Raw genomic sequence first — 22,109 nt, 5'->3', positions numbered from 1 at the left:
ATCATGCAGACTCTAATTGCATTCAGCAACTCAGTAAACATATTATGAAGTTGCCTCGATGTAATTAAAAAGGGTGGCACTCCCATATGTCACTGGGGGCTAGAATGTTTCTTTTGTGTTGGAGAGAATGCCTCACAAGACATGTTTAAATGAAGAGAGCGCCTGATCTTAAAGAACAATAAGGAAGTAAAGGAAAAATTACTGCGCATGGTCACATGGAGTCCATAACAGCATTGCTTCTTCAGCAGATAGTCGATAAGGGGATAAAATCTCTTCCCAGAAGAAATATTGCTTCTTTCTTTGTTTTTTGTTTGTTTGCTTTTTAATTTTTTATCCTTTACATTTGGTACGAGAGGAAACCATGCAAGCTTCTAGAAGAAGGAGGCAGCCAACAGGTCTACTCTGTCCTGATGCCTGTGAGGAGAACACTGACTAGCATGGCACCATAAGCTGCAGGATAAAGTAGTGACATGCACACTTGGTGGTCACCAACTGCTCTCCAGTTGGACTTGCTTCAGTTTTGAAGTTCAGTGAAAGAGAGGAAACACATAAAACTTTTGTTTTAAATATTAAAACCCAGTAGAACTCTGATTTTTCTTCAGAACAGCAGTCTTTCCTTACTTTCTTTTTCCCTCCCTTCTTTCCTGTTTCCTCCCATTTTTTTTTCTAGAAGTTGCCTTTGAGCTTCACATACTCCACTACCAACCTATACCCCTGGCACTCAGTTGCATACCTTGTTTTTACTTCCAATATTTGTGACATTCTTTAAATGAGCAGCTTTTTCAAAAATAGAGCCATTTGTAGGCAGTGATTGAAATAACTGAGGACATACATGGGGGAAACAGAACTCAGAAAATAAATTATCTACCCTACCCTTAAACACCAGCCTTTCCCATATTCTGATACTCCTATCTGAAATACAGAATAGGCAAGGTACCTGGGCTGTGTGTTCCAGAGAAACAGGCCCCTCAGAGAACCTAGTGGGGGCAGGGTAGGGGAACGTAAAACTGAATGATATGAACTGAATCGGAGGAAATCGTGCTCAGATTCCACTCTTTGTCACTTAACTTCTATTGTCCTTTACTTAGCTAAAATACAAAAGCGCATTGCCAACACAGAAGGAAAACAAAGTTACCCCTGCAGCTGCTATGTATAGATTTGCAAGAAAAAACATTTCAACTTCAGTCCCATATAGATTATAGACGACAAATGTCTAGCTATTTTCCTGTTCACCAGAGTTCCCTTATGCTACCAAGTGGTCAAATCTCCTTGTAAAGACTTGAGGAAAATTTTATAGTATCATGTGTGATGGCAACTTGACTGAGTCTAGACACAATTAAAATGCAAGGTAAGGGGATCTCTATGACAGACATTCTTTTTTATTATTTACTTTAAATCCTAATATCAACTCTCCATCACTTCCCAATACCTCTACCAATTCCTTCCTTCACTTCTTCTTTGAGAAAGGGATCCCCCTGTATATAACCACCACATACACATACACACATGAATTTGCTGCAAGGTGAGGCCTATTCTCTCCAACTGAGACCAGACAAGTTAGTGCATTTAGGGGAATGTGATCCACAGGCAGGCAGGCAGGCAGGCAGGCAGGCAGGAAGGCAGGCAGGCAGGCAGGCAGGCAGGCAGGCAGGCAGGCAGGAAGGCAGGCAGGCAGGAAGGCAGGCAGGCAGGCAGGCAGGCAGGCAGGAAGGCAGGCAGGCAGGCAGGCAACAGATTCAGGGAGAGTCCCTGACCTGCTATTGGGGATGAAGCCCCTAATCTGCTACATATGTCCCAAGCTGGCTTTTGGTTATTGATTCAGTCTTTGAGACCCATCAAGTATACAGATTAGTTGACTCTATTGGTCTCCCTGTGGAGTCCCATCCTCTTCCTGTTCCCCAATCCTTCTCCCAAATATTCCATAAGATCCCAAGGTTTATCTAATGTTTGGCTGTAGTCTCTGCCTCTCTTTCCATTGTCTGCTGGGTGGAGTCTAATAGAGAGCGCGATGCTAGGTTCCTGTCTGCAAGCATAACAGAATATCATTAATAGTGTCAGAGAATTAGTCTTGCCAATGGGATGGGTCTCAATCTGGGGCAGTCATTGGTTGGCCATTCCATCTATCTCTGTTCTATCTTTGTCTATGCATATATTGTAGGCAGGACACAAAGGTTTTGTGGGTGGGTTGCTGACCTTATCGCTCCACTGGGAGTCTTGACTGTCTATAGGAAGTGCCCACTTCAGGATCAATATCTCCCATTGCAAGGAGTCTCAGTTAGAGTTGCCCTGATAGGCCCCCTGGGGCCCTTCCCAACTCAGGTCTCCGTTATATTACAGAGATTGCCTCCTTCCCACTCCTGGATTATGGCACGGTTATCCTGCACTTTATGGTTGGTATCCACGTATACGTGAGTACATACCATGTATGTCCTTTGGATCTGGGTTACTTCACCCAGAATGGTATTTTCTAGTTCCATTCATTTGCTTATGAAATTCATGATGTCTTTGTTTTTAATAACTGAATAGTAGTCCACTGTGTAAATAAACAACATTTTCCTCATCCACTTTTCAGTTGAGGGCCATCTAGGTTTTCTCCAGATTCTGGTTATTATGAATAAAGCTGCTATGAACATAGTGGAGTAAGTGTCTTTGTGGGATCTTTTGAGTACATGTCCAGGCATGGTTTAGCTAGTGGGTCTTCATATAGAACTATTCCCAATTTTCAAAGAACTGCCAGATTGGTTTCCAGACTAATTGCACAAGTTTGTACTCCCACCAGCAATGAAGACTTGTTAATTGCTTTTTCCATATCCTTGTTAGCATGTGCTGTTTCTTGAGTTTTCTTCTTTTTATGATCTTAGCCATTTTGGTGTATCTAAGTTGGAAACTCAGAGTCACTTTGCTTTGCATTTCTCTAATGACTAAGGGTGCTGAACATTTCTTTAGGTGCTTCTTGGCCATTCAAGATTCCTCCATTGAGGAGCTCTGTACTCCATATTTCAATTGGATTATTTGGTTTGTTTGGTGGTTAATTTCTTGAATTATTTCTATATTTTGGATAATAGCCCTCTGTCTGAAATAGGAGTGATGAAGATCTTTTTCCAAGAAAAGATTTGCCATCTTGTCCAAATGATAGTATCCTTTAGCTTATAGAAGCTTTTCAGTTTTAAGTGGTCCCATTTATTAATTATTGACCTTAGTGCCTGAGTCATTTGTGTTCTGTTAAGAAAGTTGCCTTATATACTGTTGAGTTCAAGGTTATTCTGTTCTATTAGATTTATTGCATCTGGTTTTATGTTGAGGTCTTTGATCCATGAGGACTTGAGTTTGTGCATCGTGATAGATATGGACTTATTTACATTCTTCTACATCCAGTTATACCTGCAGCATTTGGTGAAGATTCTTTGCCTTTTCCATTGTGTGGTTTTGGCTTCTTTGTAAAAACCTAAGTATCCAGAGGTGTGTGGGTTTATTTCATTGAATAACCTGTTTGTATCTACACAAATACCATGCACTCTTTTCAATTATTTGTTTATTTTATGTATATGTAGACACTGTCTCTCTTTCTTCAGACACACTACAAGAGGGCATCAGATCCCATTACAAATGGTTGTGAAGCCACCATGGGGTTGCTGAGAATTGAACTCAGGACCTCTGCAAGAATAGTCAGTGCTCTTAACTAAGAAGTCATCTTTTTAGCCCCAGTGACAGTCATTCTTAATCAGATTACTTGAAGTGGGTACACCCAACCTAATGGTGCTGGATCAGCAACTTCTGGACTAGCAGCTCAGAAATAAAGAACACAGAATAAGGAAACCTGGGTTTTCGCTGCTTGGCTTACTCCTCCTTCTCTTCTTTCTCCTCTCCCTCCATGTCCTTTTTTATAACTCCACCATACTGTTTTGTTTAATTTTCTTTAATTACAGTATAATTATATAACTACTACATCCCTTTTCTTACTCCAACCTCTTCCATGATGTCCCTTCATTTGGTGATTTCTATTCCTTTGATTAATACACACACACACACACACACATGCACACACACACACACACACACACACACACACACACACACTGCTGAGTCCAGTTAGTGTGACTTGTGTGTATGTTATTTCAGGACTGAAGACTTTGTAGTGTATGTCCAATCTCTCCCAGAAACTCATCATGAGGGGAGACTAATTAACTACTCAGATTGTTCAGGTCTTGTGTAGGTAGCCATACAGTTCTGGTATCATGGGTATAGCTTCTCTTTCATTTCTAGGACCTAAATCATACAGAAACTTCTTAGTCCTCTGGCTCTACTGATCTTTCTGCCTATCTTCTTTGATGTTCCCTGAGACTTAAGTGTAGGAACTGTGTTGGTTTCATTCTTGTTGACAAATGTATTTAGTCTGTGGCTGCTATCTTCCTTCACTGATGTTGGAAGATGCTCTACTGGGGATTCAACATAGACTGAAGACCAAAATCTCTCCAGAAATCCTTCAGTTCTTCAGAACCAAATTGGGACTCTTGAGACTTCCAATCAAGTGGACTTAGCCATTGTCACATCCTTGGACATTTCACACAGTGCTTGGCTTCCTCAACACTTCTGGAACACTCTAAGACTCAAGAAACACTTGGATTTTAAATGCCTATAGAACCAATATAACACGGGCACACAAGTTCTGGTACCATCTTGAGATTCATCCTACCTGCATTTGTCATAGCCACAGAAGTCTCTGATGAATCTGGTAAAATGGTTGGATTGTCAAGAGATTGTTTTAAATTAGAAAAAGAATAAAAAGCAAGGGCTGCTATTACTAACATTCTATCAGCCTTTCTCCTATTGTATTTTTTATAGATATGGGCAGACCTAGCCCAAAGTGGTTGGTACCATCACTGGTCAGGTGACTCCGGGTTATATAAGAAGGTAGTCTGAGTATTTCAGGGAAAGCAAAGCAATAAGCAGCTTTCCTTCATGGTTTCTCTGCCAGCTCTTCCCCTAGCTTTCTGCAGGAGTTCCTTCCTTGGTTTCCCTTGATGATAGACTGACCTGTAAGCTGAAAACACTTTCCTATTCCCAGTTGCTTCTGACCAGTGTTCTATCATAGCTATGGAGAAGCAAAGTAGAACAAATGCCTTCTCTGTGTCATTTAAAATAAGGTCTTGCCTTACCTAGGCCTCCCCTCCTTTTTCTTTTTAGAATCTTGTGACTTTTCATTGTTGATGCCATCTCTGAGATTTGTACTTAGTATTTTACTTATTTTAAACATTAGTTGTTAGTGTAAGCTTCTATCTGTTTAAAAAAACGATAAACTTATGCTGGCCAAATTTCCCTAATGGCACAGCAAATTCCTTGGCCATGGAAACTGTCCACATTTCCTCTTCTGCATTCACTCCTAGTAAGGTGGCAAAACACAGCAGGCAGCCAGTGCACGTTCATTGGATTGGATGTTATGAGATGCGTTCCTGCTTCCCTGTCTTGGTCTGATATTTTGTCTCCCTGCCTGTTTAGTCACCATCAACTCAATTGTCCTTAGTTAAGCTTATTGTCCCTCCTTCCTTTTGGATTTAGTAAAGACTGGGATAGGTATCAGGGTAAAGGATCAAAATCACTGTATGCTTCTTTTTTCTTTTAAAAGCCTATGCTGGGCAGCAAGGCAGAAGTCTGGTGTGTGGATGGTGGTGGTGGTGGTATGATCTTTTTTTTTTTTCCGGAGCTGGGGACCGAACCCAGGGCCTTGCGCTTGCTAGGCAAGCGCTCTACCGCTGAGCTAAATCCCCAACCCCGGTGGTGAGATCTTGAGTGTTAGTAACTCTAGTGCAGGATTTAGGAGGCAAAGGTGATCAATGCACTGGCGTTTCCAAAGCTAGAGGCTTAGAAGTCAGAACACAGAAGGAACACAGACATCTAGATGTTCTTAGGAAACCGTCCAGGCAACAGTGAGAGTCTCAGGACAGCTTCAGCAATAATTATAAGAAGTTTGCACAGGATTCAGTTTACACACCTACAGTGTGTGGTATTGTGAGAATACCCGTTAGCTGAATGTCTCATCTCTTACAGTGTGACCACTGTCTGTCTATTGTTAGCACATAGCTGCGGAGTGTAGGCTCCCCCTTTATTCTCTGGGGTTAATGACTGTGTAATCTGCTCAGACTCCCAGAGGAGAACTGCAATCCCCAGAATTCTCTGAGCTTTCAATTGTTACGTGAAATGTTTGCCCCAGAGACTTCATATTCTGACCAGAAAGTATTTCAGCCACTGCCTGAGGAATGGCCCAGGTGAACACACATCACAGACACAAGCTGTTGAATGTTCCAGTGTTCCAAGTCAGAAAAATATTAAAATAAAGCGTTGAAACACATCTTTTTTCTGCCCCAATAACAATCACAAAACTTTATCTCAGTCTTTGCAATTCTTAATATAAACCTCAATAAGTGTTTATTAATTTTTCTTAACTCTAAACATTTATTTGATTGAAAAGATTTAGCACACAGCCTCTTGTCTAGTGTGCAAAACATTCTAAGATATAATTTTTTCCTGAAATTAAAATTGCAATCTAAATTTCAGGATAAAAGATAGCAAATTGAAGTAACTCAACCATGTAAGTCAAATTGACTTAAATTTTAAATCTTAGTTTAAAAAATTACAATAAACAGAGGATCTCTCTACATGCATAATGAGGTACTGCACTAAGACAGACACTTTGTTAACTCAAGCTAAAAATCTCCTGTAACTTTAATGGAATATTTTAGAGGAAAGCACTAAAGTCGAACTTTGGAAAATGGCTAGAAGCTTCTACGGAGTAAACACTGGCAATATGATTTTCCTAAGGAAGTTTATAATTTACATTTTAGTATTTGTCACAGACTATTAGATTTATAGACTTCCATTTTCAACTTCCTCTTAATTAAACTGTCCTGGATAAAGGGATTAGCAATTGCTTTTAAAGTATGGCTGTGTCTCCTTCGTAGTCACAGGTCACAGGTGTGACTCTTAAGCCATAGCAATGCTTAACCAACATCAATTTAACTTCATATGGATTATGTCTTAAGACAGTTTGTTGCAGGCCTCTGAGCTCCTTCCTCCTCTTCCTCCTGAATGGTGGGAATAAGGCCAGAAGGTTTGGAAGAGGCTACCCTTTGCATAGTCTCTTCATTCAGTCTTCTGTATTTTACCATCTTTCATTGCAAACCGAGACTGGCAATGAGCGAAGTCCAAGTTGAGTGCTGCCTGCCTCAATTTTTAGAAAGGATTTTACAGCAAGAGGCTAGTCCCCATGCTCACCTCATGGGATCATGCTAAGCTTTCTTTAGTGCTGGACCAGATGGTTCTGAAGAGCCATTGTTAGGACTCATGGGTGTCTTACCAAAGGTCCAGTTCAGGTGCTTATTATAGCCCTGATGAATACAAATTCATAAAGGAGTCTCAGGTTAATTCTGCTTTTGAAAATCTCTTCATATGGGCCAGGTGAAGAGCAGGAGAGTGAAGCACATGAAGGTCACCAAGTTGGCAAAAGGCATTCATACTAGGCTCACATTTGAAAACACACAGAAGCAGTTATTTCAGTGGAGATGTTTAGATTAGAAACAGCTTTTATTTTGACAGTTTTTCCATGAGTCTTTTCACACGATTGTCAACTACAGTGGCTATCTCCGCTACCTTTCATCTCTTTCTGAGTTTAATCACACTGTAAGATCATGTTGAAAATGACAGTATTGATATGAAATACAAAGATAGCTGGGGATAGGTTGCACAGACCAACATTGATGATCTCCTAGGAACTGTTTTCAAAAACGTTTTTGTTTTGTTTTGCACTTTGAAGAGTAGTCGTTCTGATATATTGTCCCCAAATAATTTTTCCTCCTAAAAGGACACTGGAGTCCTTAGCAGAAGTGAAAAGATCTACTCCTGAATCATACACATGTACTCCAGAGAGCATAGGAGTCACCTATAAGCAGAATGAGTGCAGTCTGTGGGGTAGTTTTTGTGCTTTAGAAAGCAGCGTTCTCTCATTCCTGCTACTGGCTCTGAAGATGCTGAATTTACCTATTTCCCCATTCTTCTCTGCTCCTGCTTGCCCTCTGTCGCCTGATCCTCATCTGTGATCAGTCACTCCCCTCTCGGTCCCCGTTTCCTTCCTCGTCTTGCTCCATCTCCTCTCCTGTCTTTATCTGTTCCTTTAGCCTTCTTCCTCTTTTCCTCGCTCCCTCTTCCTATCTCCATTCCCCTACCCCCACTTCTCCCATTTTCCTTCTTTCCATCTCTCCCCACTCCTTTCTTCTCTTCCTCTCTTTCCTTTTTCCCATTTCTCCCTCTCTCCCCGTTTCCTTATCTCATCTAAAGCTCTTCACCCCTCGCAGCTCCCTTGACCTAAGCAGATTACTGTAGCTGCATGAAGGGCACACGCGCAGCTAGCCCAGCCTTTCAAGGAAGAGATTTGTATCCAAATCGGACACTAAGCTCCTCAGCCTTCTGCTTATTTACCTTGTCAGCAGGACGTATGTCTCTGGGTGTTCCAAAGACTCCCAGGGATCTGGGGAGAAACAAAAGCCTGTGTCAGTCGCTGCAAATGTGGGAGTCTGTGCCATTAAAAGGAGCAGTTGTTAATAAGGGCCCGTGAGACCTGGGTTTCCTTGGTTTCCATGACAGTTATTAGGTACCGTAGAAATTGAATTGTCTCCCATGATGCTCTTAGGGGAGGGGGATACATGAGTGACAAAGCAGTGCAGTTATGACTAGCAGTAAATTCTCCTTTTGAGAACGTAGTACTCCTTGGGTTATCTCTGCTACATATTTTTACAATTTTACTTTCAGTGTGTTTGGCCACTGCTGTACAGTGTCTCAAACACTGTTTTCCTCCTTTTTATTTAGATCCAAGTTTGGCAAAGCAAGGATATGAACAGTTCTGCAGGTGGGCTTCTCAGGGCGAGTGAAGCCATAAGGCATCCAATCAGGGTTTGGCCACCTGCAGCCCGGCCAATATGCCCCTCCACCAGATTTCTGTAATCCCAGCCCGGGAGACAGCCAGCAATGGGAGAAGTTCAATGGGCAGAAACAAAGAGAAGAACAAGGAAGTTGAGGTAAGAGGAGGTTTGATTTGACACAATAAGAGAGCCCACCGCAGCCAGCTCCGCGTTGCTGTCTGTACAACAGGATGCAGTGAGAGGTGAAGAGCAGCTGGTTCCCAGCTCTCTATGTGTACTAGGGGACCGGGAGAGAATCATTTCGTGTGTGACTAAGGAGCTTATAAAATTCAACCTCTTTTTTTCTGAATGAAGCAACGAACCAAATCTATAAAGATACTCGCTGCTTGACAGATGTAAAACTTCTGCCTCTTTTGTTGAACTCTACAGAATCGCTTTTCTTATTTGTGCGGCACAACCAGGAGGTCCTGGCTTGGTTGCGGATACTACTGTTGTCCATTTTGGGAATTGTTGATGCTAATTCTGTCCAGCTGCTCGAAGGTTTGAAAATAACTTTCTTCACAAAGCAGATCTTCCTGGGCTAAGAAAGCTCTCATATCTAATGCCTGCTAAATTAGTGTTTGGGGATCCACTGTTCTCCATTCCTTATGACTTGTGTATGGGATTCTTGACGTGATGTCTGCTCATTTGCATTTTATTCAAGAAAGAATTGTTTAAAACTTAACACAGCCTATAATATTCACTATAATATATCCAGGATGTATGCTGAGGGGGCGAGGAGGGAATTAGCAGTCCTTCCTTTAAGGCTAAGCTGCTTGAAAAATCAGACTGTAGGAACTTATTTCAAAAAGGGTTTTTAAAACGAGACTGAGCAGAGTCGAGGGTGTTGCATGAAATTATTATAGGTCCAGGCATGAGTGGAGTTGATGTGGAACGCCAAGCGAGCCAGGCAAGCTTTATATAAAACGGGCAGCTGTTTGGGAGGCTGGGGCTGAAAGTTTCTGAGTTCAAAGTTATCCTGGGCTTCAGGAGAAAATGCTGTCTAATAAACAAATGAAAAGAATAAGAGGAAGCCAAGGTCTGTAATCCTCCGGGCTGTTTTAAATAATTCCTGGGTTTCATGTCTTTATCTTACCTCCAGATCAGTACCAGATATTTACTGTTATTATTTCCTCAAGGATAGTTGCTGAGGACAAAGGAGACAACAAACTCAAATAAAACAAAAAAAGAAATAAAATGGGATTGCACTGTTAGGAATAAAATAAGTCTGATACTATCCTCAAATACAAAGTGCATTTACCGTCCCTGCCCACCGTAGTTGACCTGGTTTAAATGTGTCAGTCAAAAGCAAGGATGCCATCAGAACTTACAGCGGACTTCGGGATTTCTCTGACTAATTTCTTGCAGACGATGCTTTCCTTTTGGTACTTTCCTCATCAAATGCATATCCTGGGTCCCTGACATTGAAATATCTTTGCTAATGCAATGTATCAGTCTAGTATGACTTGGAAATACTTTTGGTGATATGACTTCCTATGACTTGGAGATGTGATTTTGGATTCCAGTACTGTTTCCTAAGCTTTTGGGAATGGAGAAAAGGAAGGAGAGATAGTGATCAATTCTAAATTAGGAGAATTGAAAAACAAGATTTACAAAAGTGGCTCGTTGCTATTCAGGATCAAAGTCAGCAGATGCGTTGACTAACCGAAGGAAACTTTCTGTAATGGTGTTGGGTGGCAACTTTGCCTGGGTTTCAGAATGATCAGAGGCGAAAAGTCAAGAGGTGTGGGCAGGATGATTGTTATGGGTTTAAGGACAGATGGGCTAAGCAGTGACTTCCAGGCCAACCTGGCTAGAATGTGAAAGACAGTACTGGTCCACTTCCTAGACTCCATCCAAAATCCACTGTTGATTTCTCCTTGATATGAGTCAGATAGCTGACTTATGTGACCTTTGAATATCAAAAATGTTTTTCTTTCTACATAACAAATATACATGTCATTATTTTACCTCATGGTCACAATCTCCATACCCATTCCTTCACATCTGCACCTCACATCCTACCAACCCTTATTTGTGTCTCTTCCCAGGACAAAATCACCTTTCTATTGTGACTGAATTGAATATCAACCCAATAAACGGAGCGAGGAATCAAAGCAGTGGAAAGAGTTTTGCAATGTACAATTTGCGATAAATGAAACACTATTGGAAATAATTTGGAAAGTGGTATTCTCTAACAAAGAGAGAATTTTTAATGAGGAGAATTATGTATCTCAATACAACAAAGACACATAAAAAGGAACATCCCAAACATCTAATTTGAGGTCATAATTATGTGTATTTAAAATTGTAGACACCAATGCCTCTGAACAGATTAATTATTATGATAGTTAGAAAAATTAATACTGGTCACCTAAAAACTCAGGTAAAATAGCTGATTTCTTCTAGTGCATTTTGACTTTCCCCAGAAGAGCTTCAGATAAACCAAGGGAAGTTAAAACACCCCAGAAAGTTAAACCACCTACCTGTTCCTGAGTGTGCTAGTAGTATTTAAAAATGAGGCTCTGTGAATATTCTGAAAGAAAAATGATGAGAGGAGGAAAGAAATTTTAAAGAGAGATATTCCTAACTGTTGGACTGAGAGGCCCTTTTTTGGATTTCAACTGGTTCTCTATAAAATGAAGTTAGAAGTTTCTGTTTAAAACTGTGTTTAAATTCTCTTTTGAATGTAGAGGAATGAATTACTTCATTTGATGAGCTGAATAGTATTAAAGGGTCACAAATGCCACTTAAAATGGATAATTTATGCTACCTTCATCCTGCACATTAAAAAGTAAGATTATTACTATACAATCATTCCTGCACATTTGAACGGTGGCTCCTGTTTATGGAGGGTGACAGGCCTCCTGTCAACAGTTCCTGATGGTTGACAAGCGAGGAATAGCCTTTAGGGTTCTTTCTCCTCACTTTCAAGTTAGTTGTGGAATCCATCTGCATATTCAATAACTGGTGTCATCTCACAACTAGGGATTTGCTTAAATGCAAGTCAATTTAATCTTCCTTGCACAAAATACTCTGAGATTCTAGGATCTTTAATCAATTAGTATTTAATTAGACATCAGTATTTTGGTTTTGTTTTGATTATTTTGTTCTGGTTACTGATGCTAGTTCTTGCTTTGTTTTGTGGCAGAATAGGTAAAATGAATGTTGAAATGGTTTGGTTATTAAGTCTTACAATTCAGGAGACCTGGGTTGTAAAACTTATTTAAAAGATTAATATTCAAAAACTCTAACTTCAACTTCTACAGTGAACCTGTATTTTGATGGATGTTACATGACATAAAGGTCCACGTTTTGTCTGTTTGGTTACTAACACTGGACCTACAAAAACAAACTAATGTATTCCCAGTTTTAGTCAGGTTAGGGTCAAGTGTATATGGACGCTGTCATCCTCCAAAGGCAGCACTTCCAGGTTGCTAGGATATTTAAAAGGGAGTGCCATAACCAAGCCCAGGAGGTGTTTCAAAAAAGAAAAGAGGACTTGAAGTTGGGAAGGCATAGAAGGGATACAGGACTTGGAGAAGAAAAGGGAGGGGGAATCTGATCAAAATACATTGTATGAATTCTCAAAGAGCAAATAAAAATGTAGTTTAAAGTAAAATATGTAATATGCAACAAGCAATAAAACTATACATAATAAATAAATAGTTGTAGTTTAAGAGAAGAGCAGTGTCTCGCATTTGCATTCCGGGCACCTGATTTTATTAGTACAACCCAGATTGAATTGTCACACTCAGCATGACTACCATCACAGCTTCTCTCTTATACGTAGATAGATATGGATTACAGAACCACAGGCTCAATGTTTGTGAACCTCAGTGGATATATTAGCAAATATAAAAATTAGCAGAAAAAAGCTTGTATGTAAGCTCCAGAGAGTTCTAGAAGGGAACTCCCTTAGCAGCTTATGATTAATAAGTGTCTTGCCTAGGAGATAATTTGTTTTTGCCTTAAGGAAACCAAGACCTAGGGGGACCCAGCAGGGAAGGGACCTTTCTGAAGGGATACACATATCCAGGTTTAGATTGCTTTGGTTGATATGCGAGGCTAATACTTAAGTTACCCTTTGTTACATTGTCAGTAAACAACTTGGTTTCTATTAAGCTATACTTTCTTTCTTATACTAACTCATTTATTAAGTTTTATATTACTACCAATTATGTTTTAGATTTTCATACATGAGTACAAGGTATTTTCATCATAATCATTCTCTTTCTCCAGCTCCTCCTAAGTCCCCTAAATATCCCTCCTAAATTAATGCCCACTTCTTCTATTATCAATATATCTATAAATATGTATTATGTAGATAATTAAATATATACACATAAATGTGATGTTTATATTAATGTAAATAAATTAATTATAATGTATTTATATACATACAAATTATAATATATGTCATATTCTAACAAGTATTGACCATATGTATGCTTGTATGTAGGCCTAATCACTTGAGCATGGAGTCACATGGGTATGGGCACTCTAATGGGAGACTTAACCCTGATTGATGTAAACTTATTCTTCATCTCTCAGAAGCCAACTGCTTGTAGCTCTTCTCCTCAAGCTCAGCTCTTTTGAACCCTTTCTACTTCTGCTGTGGTTCTGTTCAGACAACCATAGTGTCAAGAATTTATGGACACAGCATCTATGTCATGTCTAGAATATACTATTTTGCAGCAGTCCTCCTGGTCCCTGATTCTTAACAGCTTTTGATGGCCTTTTAAATTTTAATTCACTAACATTACAAATCTGGCCTCTAGTATACATGTTTCTTATAAGGATAGTGAATTTCATTAGTCAAATGTTTAGCTGAAACTTCCTTCTCTATATCTAGAGTTTACAATGATTGTATAAGCCAGAGTATTTATTGGTATATAGCAAAGCTTTAGGATATTTTCTTTATAACTCATACCTCTCTGGGACTTATACATTCATATCCCTAGGACTGACCTGTCTTTTCATGCTTATATGCCCCTTAGAAGAAGAGGTATTAGGATACTGCTAACTTGTGTCTTGTTTATATATGTCATGTGGTCAAATAAATTATACAGCTTACAAGCTGCAACTGCTATTTATTTCATTAAAATTTAGAAAATATGGTAAGTATAGTAAGTAGTGATACATAGTAGACTTCAGTAGTAAGGACATTAGGACATAACACTATCAAAATTGGAGGCTTTATCAAATAGAACCTTAAAAATTGTTATTCCCTCAAGTTTAGCCTTTGTTAAAAATAATTTTTTTCCTTCTAGTACTCCTATTACTGTTCATAAGCTTGGTTTACTTATCACTTGACTAAGACTATTATTTGAGAGGCTACCTGCTATAGAAAAATAGGCTTCATTATCATAATAGCTGATGGAAGTCTGTCACCCATCTTGCTAGAAAGCTGCTTTAGGGGTGATTTATAAGGAATTGAGTGGTCAAAGACTGGTGGGTACCTTCTCACAACTGTTGGCTTCGGGCACATGATGTACATCTGATTGGCTAGTCAAGAGCTATGTCGAGAATGAAGGGTGTTATTTTTGCTCACCTGCAATTCCTAACATGTTACACAATGGACAGGGTGGCTAAGACAGGAACCTTGAAGCCATCTTCCTACCCCATAATGAAAGAAAACATTCTTCCCTCGATAACAGTAGCAGTAAAGGACAGATGAGCTTGGGCAGCAGGCAGTCAGCAGGAGATCTAATCTGTCTGACAAGACCATGTTTTGCTTTTCTCTGGGTACCCAGGCAACGTTTGTACTAAAAGGCCAGTCCAGGTCAGCAGGACTACAGGAAGTAGTGAAGACTCACCTTTATTGGGCATATGATGACTTTCCTAGGCTTCCGCCTTTGTTTCTCATAGTAACAGCAGAAGCTAGAGAGGAAGTCTTCACCTTCCTCACATCTAAGGTTTGGGATGAGACTACATTAATTTAAACCAATTATTATATTCCAATATTTTGCTGTGGTATCTGGTTTAGTCATGGATATATATAAGCCTACCACCCACCAAAAGAATGACAAACATTGAACGTTTAATGACTTTGATATAAGGGAAATCTTGCGTTTAAATTTTATTGTTATTCTGGAATAGACTTGCTCTTTTCTTTTTTTTTTATCTTTATTAACTTGGGTATTTCTTATTTAGATTTCGAGTGTTATTCCCTTTCCCGGTTTCTGGGCAAACATCCCCCTAATCCCTCCCCCTCCCCTTCTATATGGATGTTCCCCTCCCCATCCTCCCCCATTACCGCCCTCCGCCCAACAATCACATTCACTGGGGGTTCAGTCTTGGCAGGACCAAGGGCTTCCCCATCACTGGTGCTCTTACTGGGCTATTCATTGCTACCTATGAGGTTGGAGCCCAGGGTCAGTCCATGTATAGTCTTTAGGTAGTGGCTTAGTCCCTGGAAGCTCTGGTTGGTTGGCATTGTTGTTCATATGGGGACTCGAGCCCCTTCAAGCTCTTCCAGTCCTTTCTCTGATTCCTTCAACAGGGGTCCCATTCTCAGTTCAGTGGTTTGCTGCCTACGTATTTGCTGTATTCTGGCTGTGTCTCTCAGGAGAGATCTACATCCGGTTCCTGTCAGCCTGCACTTCTTTGCTTCATCTATCTTATCTAATTGGGTGGCTGTATATGTATGGGCCACATGTGGGGCAAGCTCTGAATGGGTGTTCCTTCTGCCTCTGTTCTAAATGTTGCATCCTTATTCCCTGCCAAGGGTACTCTTGTTCCCCTTTTAAAGCAGGAGTGAAGCATTTGCATTTTGGTTATCCCTCTTGAGTTTCATGTATTCTGTGCATCTAGGGTAATTCAAGCATTTGGGCTAATATCCACTTATCAGTGAGTGCATACCATGTGTGTTTTTCTGTGACCGGATTACCTCACTCAGGATGATATTTTCCAGTTCCCTCCATTTGCCTATGAATTTCATAAAGTCATTGTTTTTGATAGATGAATAATATTCCACTGTGTAGATGTACCACATTTTCTGTATCCATTTCTCTGTTGAAGGGCATCTGGGTTCTTTCCAGCTTCTGGCTATTATAAATAAGGCTGCTATGAACATAGTGGAGCATGTGTCTTTGTTATATGTTGGGGCATCTTTTGGGTATATGCCCAAAAGAGGTCTAGCTGGGTCCTCAGATATCATGTGTGTGGAATTCTACATTGGGTTTTGATGCTGTGGCAAAGTCCACGGAAGACTTAGGGATAAAAGGAATGAGAAGGAGAGCAAGAGGAAGGGGGAAAAGGGAGAGGTGAGATGGTTGTTCTACATTATATCATTTGAGCTCATGGTTCCCTGAAAGTAACCCTTGCTCAAAACTACAACTCTCCAGGGAATGATTCAAATATTTCCTTTATTAGCATCATTTTTTGAAGTTGGTGTTACTCACTTATAACACGAAGGTCTCTGAACAACAGTTTGCCAAAATACAATTACAGTCATTTCCTGCTTTGTAACACATAGGGTGACTGACTTCCAAGTTTGGTAATAGCTGGCATCTGGGTAAAATTTTCACGAACATTAATTTATGAGTGGTGTATGCTGAGAGCACATTTAATCGGAGAGTTTGGGTTAATGTTCTGTTATAACCAAATGGAATACATGTTCAGCAGGTGTGAGCATGTCACTGTAGGGTGACTGCCAAGGGGTAGAGAGGGTAATTCTCTTTCACATTTCTCTAGATGAACACTTTCCCACTACTGTCCTACTCTAAATTAGAGTCCCAAGTGCTTAGAATGAATTCTACTGTGTATGCTAATAGTGTTAAAATATTTTATATGATAAAAACCAACCAATTATTAACCATATTATTATTTGCTTTCAGCAATGAAATTAGCATAATACACACTATTTTTCTTGTTTAAAACAGATGTTGTTGGCAATTGCATTAATAATGAAGACTGGATAGCATTTTATTGACTGTCAAATGAGAGTTATTATTGACATATCCTGGTCAGTAGTTATGAAAATGTGGTCTCAATTGGCAGTTAGGTTGTTCAGAAACTTCTCTAGTATGAGTCCCAAAAAGTCTGAGGATAGAGCCACAGCCAACTTAATGAAACACCACGTGGTCACTGTGTGAAAGATTGTTGAACAAAAGCCTTAAGCAGAAGAGTGTTGGCACCTGGGAAGAGCAGGTGCAACTGCTGCTATGGCTGTTTTATTAATAAGAGTTTTTAAGAACCTGCTGATTAGATAACAGTCACCTCAGTTCTTTGCGACACAAAGAAAGCACAGACAATGCCAATCTAGATTTAGAATCCTTCCATTGAGACGCCAGTGATGGGGAGGGACTGTAGTCTGAGCATTGCCTGAGCACAGCGTATGCATTGAAATAGCACACTGAGTCACGTGCCAGCTTTCATAACCTTCAGGAGAGCATGAGAAAGGACATCTATCCTGATCGCCATTCTTCTTCCTGTCTCTGCATTCTGGTAAATAACTGAAAGAGGCGTGGCAGGAGGATGGGGCTGCTGATAAGACTTTGCTCTGAAAGAAGTTAAAGGAGACTGAAGAAAAGGACCAAGTACTCCTGGATGCTGGATGACAAGCCTCTCATTTTTCTCCTTGATTGTCCCATTCATCAAATCCTGCAAATCGGTAACAAAAGCAAGAATGACAACAGCAATAGGGTCTCTTTGCTCAGCCAGTACCAATGAATGGACTCTTTCTGGATGTCAGCTTTTGATGTCAACATGAACAGAGAGGGGATTATTTTTAGGGGGTAAAACTGGCACCAGGAAGCCACTGGGCAGCAATGCTGCAGGGCTCTGAAAATGAGGCATTTGTGAGACTCAGAAAGCAAACAGTTACAAACTGAGGCACTAGCTATGTGCTTACACATATTTAGAGTCTCTACAGATATAAATTATTCTTGCCTGAAAATCTGAACAGGTCTGTGCCAGAACAAACTCTTTGTGGTGGTAGACAGATGCCTTGAATACTCAGGGGTGAAGACCGTCTTACAAGCTTAGGTCTGTAACATAGTTTTGCTTTCTACCTTTACTCAAGGTTAATTATCATAAGTCTAAATAATATCTGATAGATGTGTTGTCATGATATTGCAACATGTTAACTATTTGAACTCCAGCAGTAAGTTTTGTTAGAACTCACAGATGGGCATATTCCTTAACAATACAAGTCAAATTAGAGTTCCTTCATGATTTGTAAGATGCCATCTCTGTTGTTGTTAGCCATGTGCTCACTGAAAGCCTTATCAGTCACTGCCATTGTTACTTACCATATGAATCAGGTATTCTGCTAAGGAGCCCAAAGAGAGTTGAAGAGCGCCTTCATGCTGATGTTACATGATTGCATGTGCTGAAGGGCAACAGAGTGAAACAATTCAAAAAAGTCACCTAGAAGAGGAGTAACTAACTACCTGCAAGACTTCTGCAACGGTATATTCTATGCCTCTGTTTCCACAGACAAATATAAGGACTATACTATAAAATTAAGACAAGTATACTGTCCAGATGACTCATGGAAAAAATTCATGACATGGGTTGGATCACTTGACCCATGTGGAACCCATTGTTCTTTGACTTCCACATGTGCATCACAGCATATACACACTTGGATGCGCGCGCACACACACACACACACACACACACACACACACACACACACGTTCAGAAATAATAACTAATAATTTTTTTTCGAAGCTGGGGACCGAACCCAGGGCCTTGCACTTGCTAGGCAAGCGCTTTACCACTGAGCTAAATCCCCAACCCCAACTAATAATTTTAAATGTGAATATGAGAACTAAACTGAGTTGCTATTTCTAAAGAACTGAGAGGCCATACTCAGAGAAGACAAATGATTAATTTTGGAAAAAATAGAAGTGCATTTATTTCTTTAACTTGATTATATTTTATCCACATGTTATTTTATTCATAATGAATGTTGACCTATTAATTAATATTTTTTATTTTGATAAGAAATATTTAATATCAAATTGCTCTATCATTTGTAATTTTTAATAGGATGATGAAAGGGAATGATAATAAAGAGACTATTCTTTGATATTTGAAGTTTGCTAAGCTGACCTCTGCTTGAACAGACTATGTATGCTTGTCTTCATAAAAAGAAATCCATTCTTATGGCTTTTCTTTGCTGACTTGATTCCATCCTCATAACCACAAAACTAAGAATTTTCTAGAAACAATAACATTGATAGACAAGGCTACTACCATTTACTTCAGTTGTATGTACCTATTCCAAAATGTTCTTTACTTATGATAACATTGTTCATCTCTTTCTTAAAAGTTCTGCTTCATAAACACCTACTATTTTGACAGTTCTTTTTAATCTGAGTATCTATTTTAAGAATGTTCTTGACTGCCTGTTTATGGTTTCTTTAGGTTTTATTTAAAATAAATATGGTATACAAATGTAAAATGATGATACCAAATTAGAAAAGCTTGTGGAGAGTTTATGAAAAAATATTTTTTTGAATTTCAAGAATGATAAAACTGCTTTTGTAGTTTTGAGGGTTAGCTTACTCAACTTTACACAACCTAGAATCATCTGGGGAAAATCTCTATAAGGAATTGTCCAGCCTAGTTTGCTTGGAAACAAGTCTATGAAAGACTTTCTTGATTGTATTAATGAATGTGAGAAGACCTAGCCTACTCTGGACAGCATGAACCTCTGAATTTGAATTCCTGAGAGATGAGAGATAAGAAATTATGTTAAATAGTCAAGTATGCATTTACATTCTGTGCTCCTGACAGTGAATGTAACCTGGATTTGAAAGTCCAATAAACCCTTTCTCTCCTAAATTGCTTTTTGTCAGGATATTTTATTACAACAGAAATTAGGGAAATAAAAGACAATAAAGATTGTATTAACAAACCATATTGTTTTGAACAGAATTAAAATAATCAATATTTTCCTAAGACCTTGTTCAACTTGACAGAAATTGTTCTGTAAGAAGTTCTCTCTCCATGTTTTTTCTTCTCACTTTTCATTGTTTTATACCTTTGGGAGATATCAGTTTTCACGGTATCAATTAAAGAGTTTCATAGTATGGGAAATTGAATCTAGGCCACTGATCCATATTTCCAGTTCTCATTTTCAATGTCTTTAAAGGGTAAGAAAAAACACTGCAATAAATATGAATGGATAGGGCTGAATATAAGATACTTGAGATCATAGTGTCCTAGACTGGATTACACTATTGATCAAGTCAAAGACACAATCCCTTGTCATCTGTTCTTTATGTCAGAAAGGCAAATTACCACTTTCTCAGACACCTTTAGTTGTGGAAATCCTGGAAATTAACTGGTCCTGAACATGGATGCAATAAGTGTTAGAAGCTAATCAGTTTTTTCCTCCAGTTACATTTGTCATATACATTCCTGACAATGAGTTATCTCTCTGATTGACTTGCTTAAGTAACTTCTTCAAAGGAAATGAGCTTTTAATGATTCTGACACTAGTAATATTATGATTTTTATTGTATATTTAACATGTTCCTGATTTTCTCATGTTACTATAGTTATAAATTTCTGAGGTTATGATATATACTCTGCTATAGAGGAATTTTAATCCAGCAACACGACTGTTCTGGGAAAGGATCACCTTCTAGGTCTATGTAATCTTCCTGGGAAACAGACATGCTCTGGCCTACAGGATGATCTGACTGGAATAAAAACACACAAAGTAGTATACATTTTAAATTCCAAACCATGAAAGTTAGGTTAGTTTGTGGAAGTAAACTGCCATGTTTGAAAGTAATGTCTAATTGAGGAACAGACAAAGTGACAAATCAGAGAAGATTTGAAAGAATGAGGCATAGATAGTATATGCCCAAATCTCATAAGAGTAGAGAGGAAAGAAAATCAATTTAAGGGAACAGTACGCACACACTCACACACACACACACACACACACACACACACACACACACACATACATACATACATATACACACACACACAGACACGAGAGAGAGAGAGAGAGAGAGAGAGAGAGAGAGAGAGCAGTTTTACAGAGACAGGTTGCAAGTGAAGACAGAATGAGCTGGAGAATGAAAAGGAGCCAGAAGATTAGAGCAGATAACCTAATCAGTTAGTTTGCGGTCAAGCAGAGCAATACCGTCAGAAGCTGAGAGAAGCCAGTTTGAATCAGTCAGGTTGGAAAAGAGAATGGGACAGAACTGACGAGTTGAAGCAGCCAATCAGAGTTCAAAAATAGCTAGAAAAGGTAACTTTGTTCAACAGTAAGCCTCTGAGACAACAATTACATCTGGCAAATAAAAGTTACATGTACATTCTGCTTCCTGTGCTTTTGTATGATGACTCACAGCAATTCTGTGAAACTATATGCTAGTTTTAATTGTGTTGGTTTGATCAAAAATTAGTAACTTGAGAGCATCATTTAAATAACCATAAATTATGCAGGTGGAAAATCCAGAAAGTTGACAGGGGTTTCCATAACTGTGTTTGACTTTAATATCTATTTAGGGTTCATGACTTTAGAAGTGGCTCAAATGCTATGGATGGTACGTTTAAAATATAACTCTTGATGCTGAACACATACACTAAAATGTTTAAAGATAGAGATTAAAACTCAAAAGCCTGCATATGATCCTTTAGGTTTCTTTTTATCCTCGCAGTGAGGTACTTTAACATTCTAAGACTTTTAAAAGACACGGAAGATTAAAAATATGAATTCTACAATAACAACAAACACATACCAGCAGCCCCATTGATTGTGTGGCATCAGCCTCAGAATTGAGTCAGTATCACTTAAGCAAATGTTGATCAAAGAACTCCATCTCATGTAGACTCTGATATAAAGGGTGTGGATAGAAAACACATTTTGATGGACATTGTGGAAATAACTTGTTTTCTAGTTTCTCTAATCACCACATCACATATTGTGATAAAAAATCACCCCTCTTTCTTCAAATTCCAGAAACAAAATGTTATTTCTTTTTCTTTTCTTTAAGGTCTCTGAATTGGACTTTCTACATTTCCACCAGCTAAAATTCAGGCACTAGCCATCTAAATTTACCATTTCTCTTTTTTTGTTGCTGGAACAGTCTTTTTTATTATAGTCCACCTTAGTTCTATTCTATCTGAAGACTTCCTCTAAAGTATCAGCAAATGCTTTTAGTTCTTCCCTCTGCCTCTTAG

At 39.1% G+C, this 22,109-nt stretch overlaps 1 protein-coding gene across 10 annotated transcripts in view; it reads left to right on the top strand.

Annotated features, from left to right (window-relative positions):
• Marchf1 (membrane associated ring-CH-type finger 1) overlaps positions 1–22,109 on the top strand; it is an 858,714-nt gene that overhangs the window by 323,903 nt on the left and 512,702 nt on the right. For 5 of the 10 annotated variants that reach the window (XM_039094634.2, NM_001135838.2, NM_001401505.1 and 2 more), the window contains one exon: positions 8,857–9,065. The exons of 4 other annotated variants lie outside the window; for them this stretch is intronic. In XM_039094634.2, coding sequence (XP_038950562.1) covers positions 8,967–9,065 — 99 coding nt within the window. In that variant the 5' untranslated portion in view covers positions 8,857–8,966. Of the gene's footprint in view, positions 1–8,856; positions 9,066–22,109 lie in introns of those variants that run through there. One more of the 10 variants, XM_017600175.3, reaches the window with a different exon arrangement.

The sequence above is a fragment of the Rattus norvegicus genome, chromosome 16, assembly GCF_036323735.1.
Source record: "Rattus norvegicus strain BN/NHsdMcwi chromosome 16, GRCr8, whole genome shotgun sequence".
NCBI classification, from domain to species: domain Eukaryota; kingdom Metazoa; phylum Chordata; class Mammalia; order Rodentia; family Muridae; genus Rattus; species Rattus norvegicus.
This window is presented reverse-complemented; position numbering and strand designations above follow the sequence as displayed.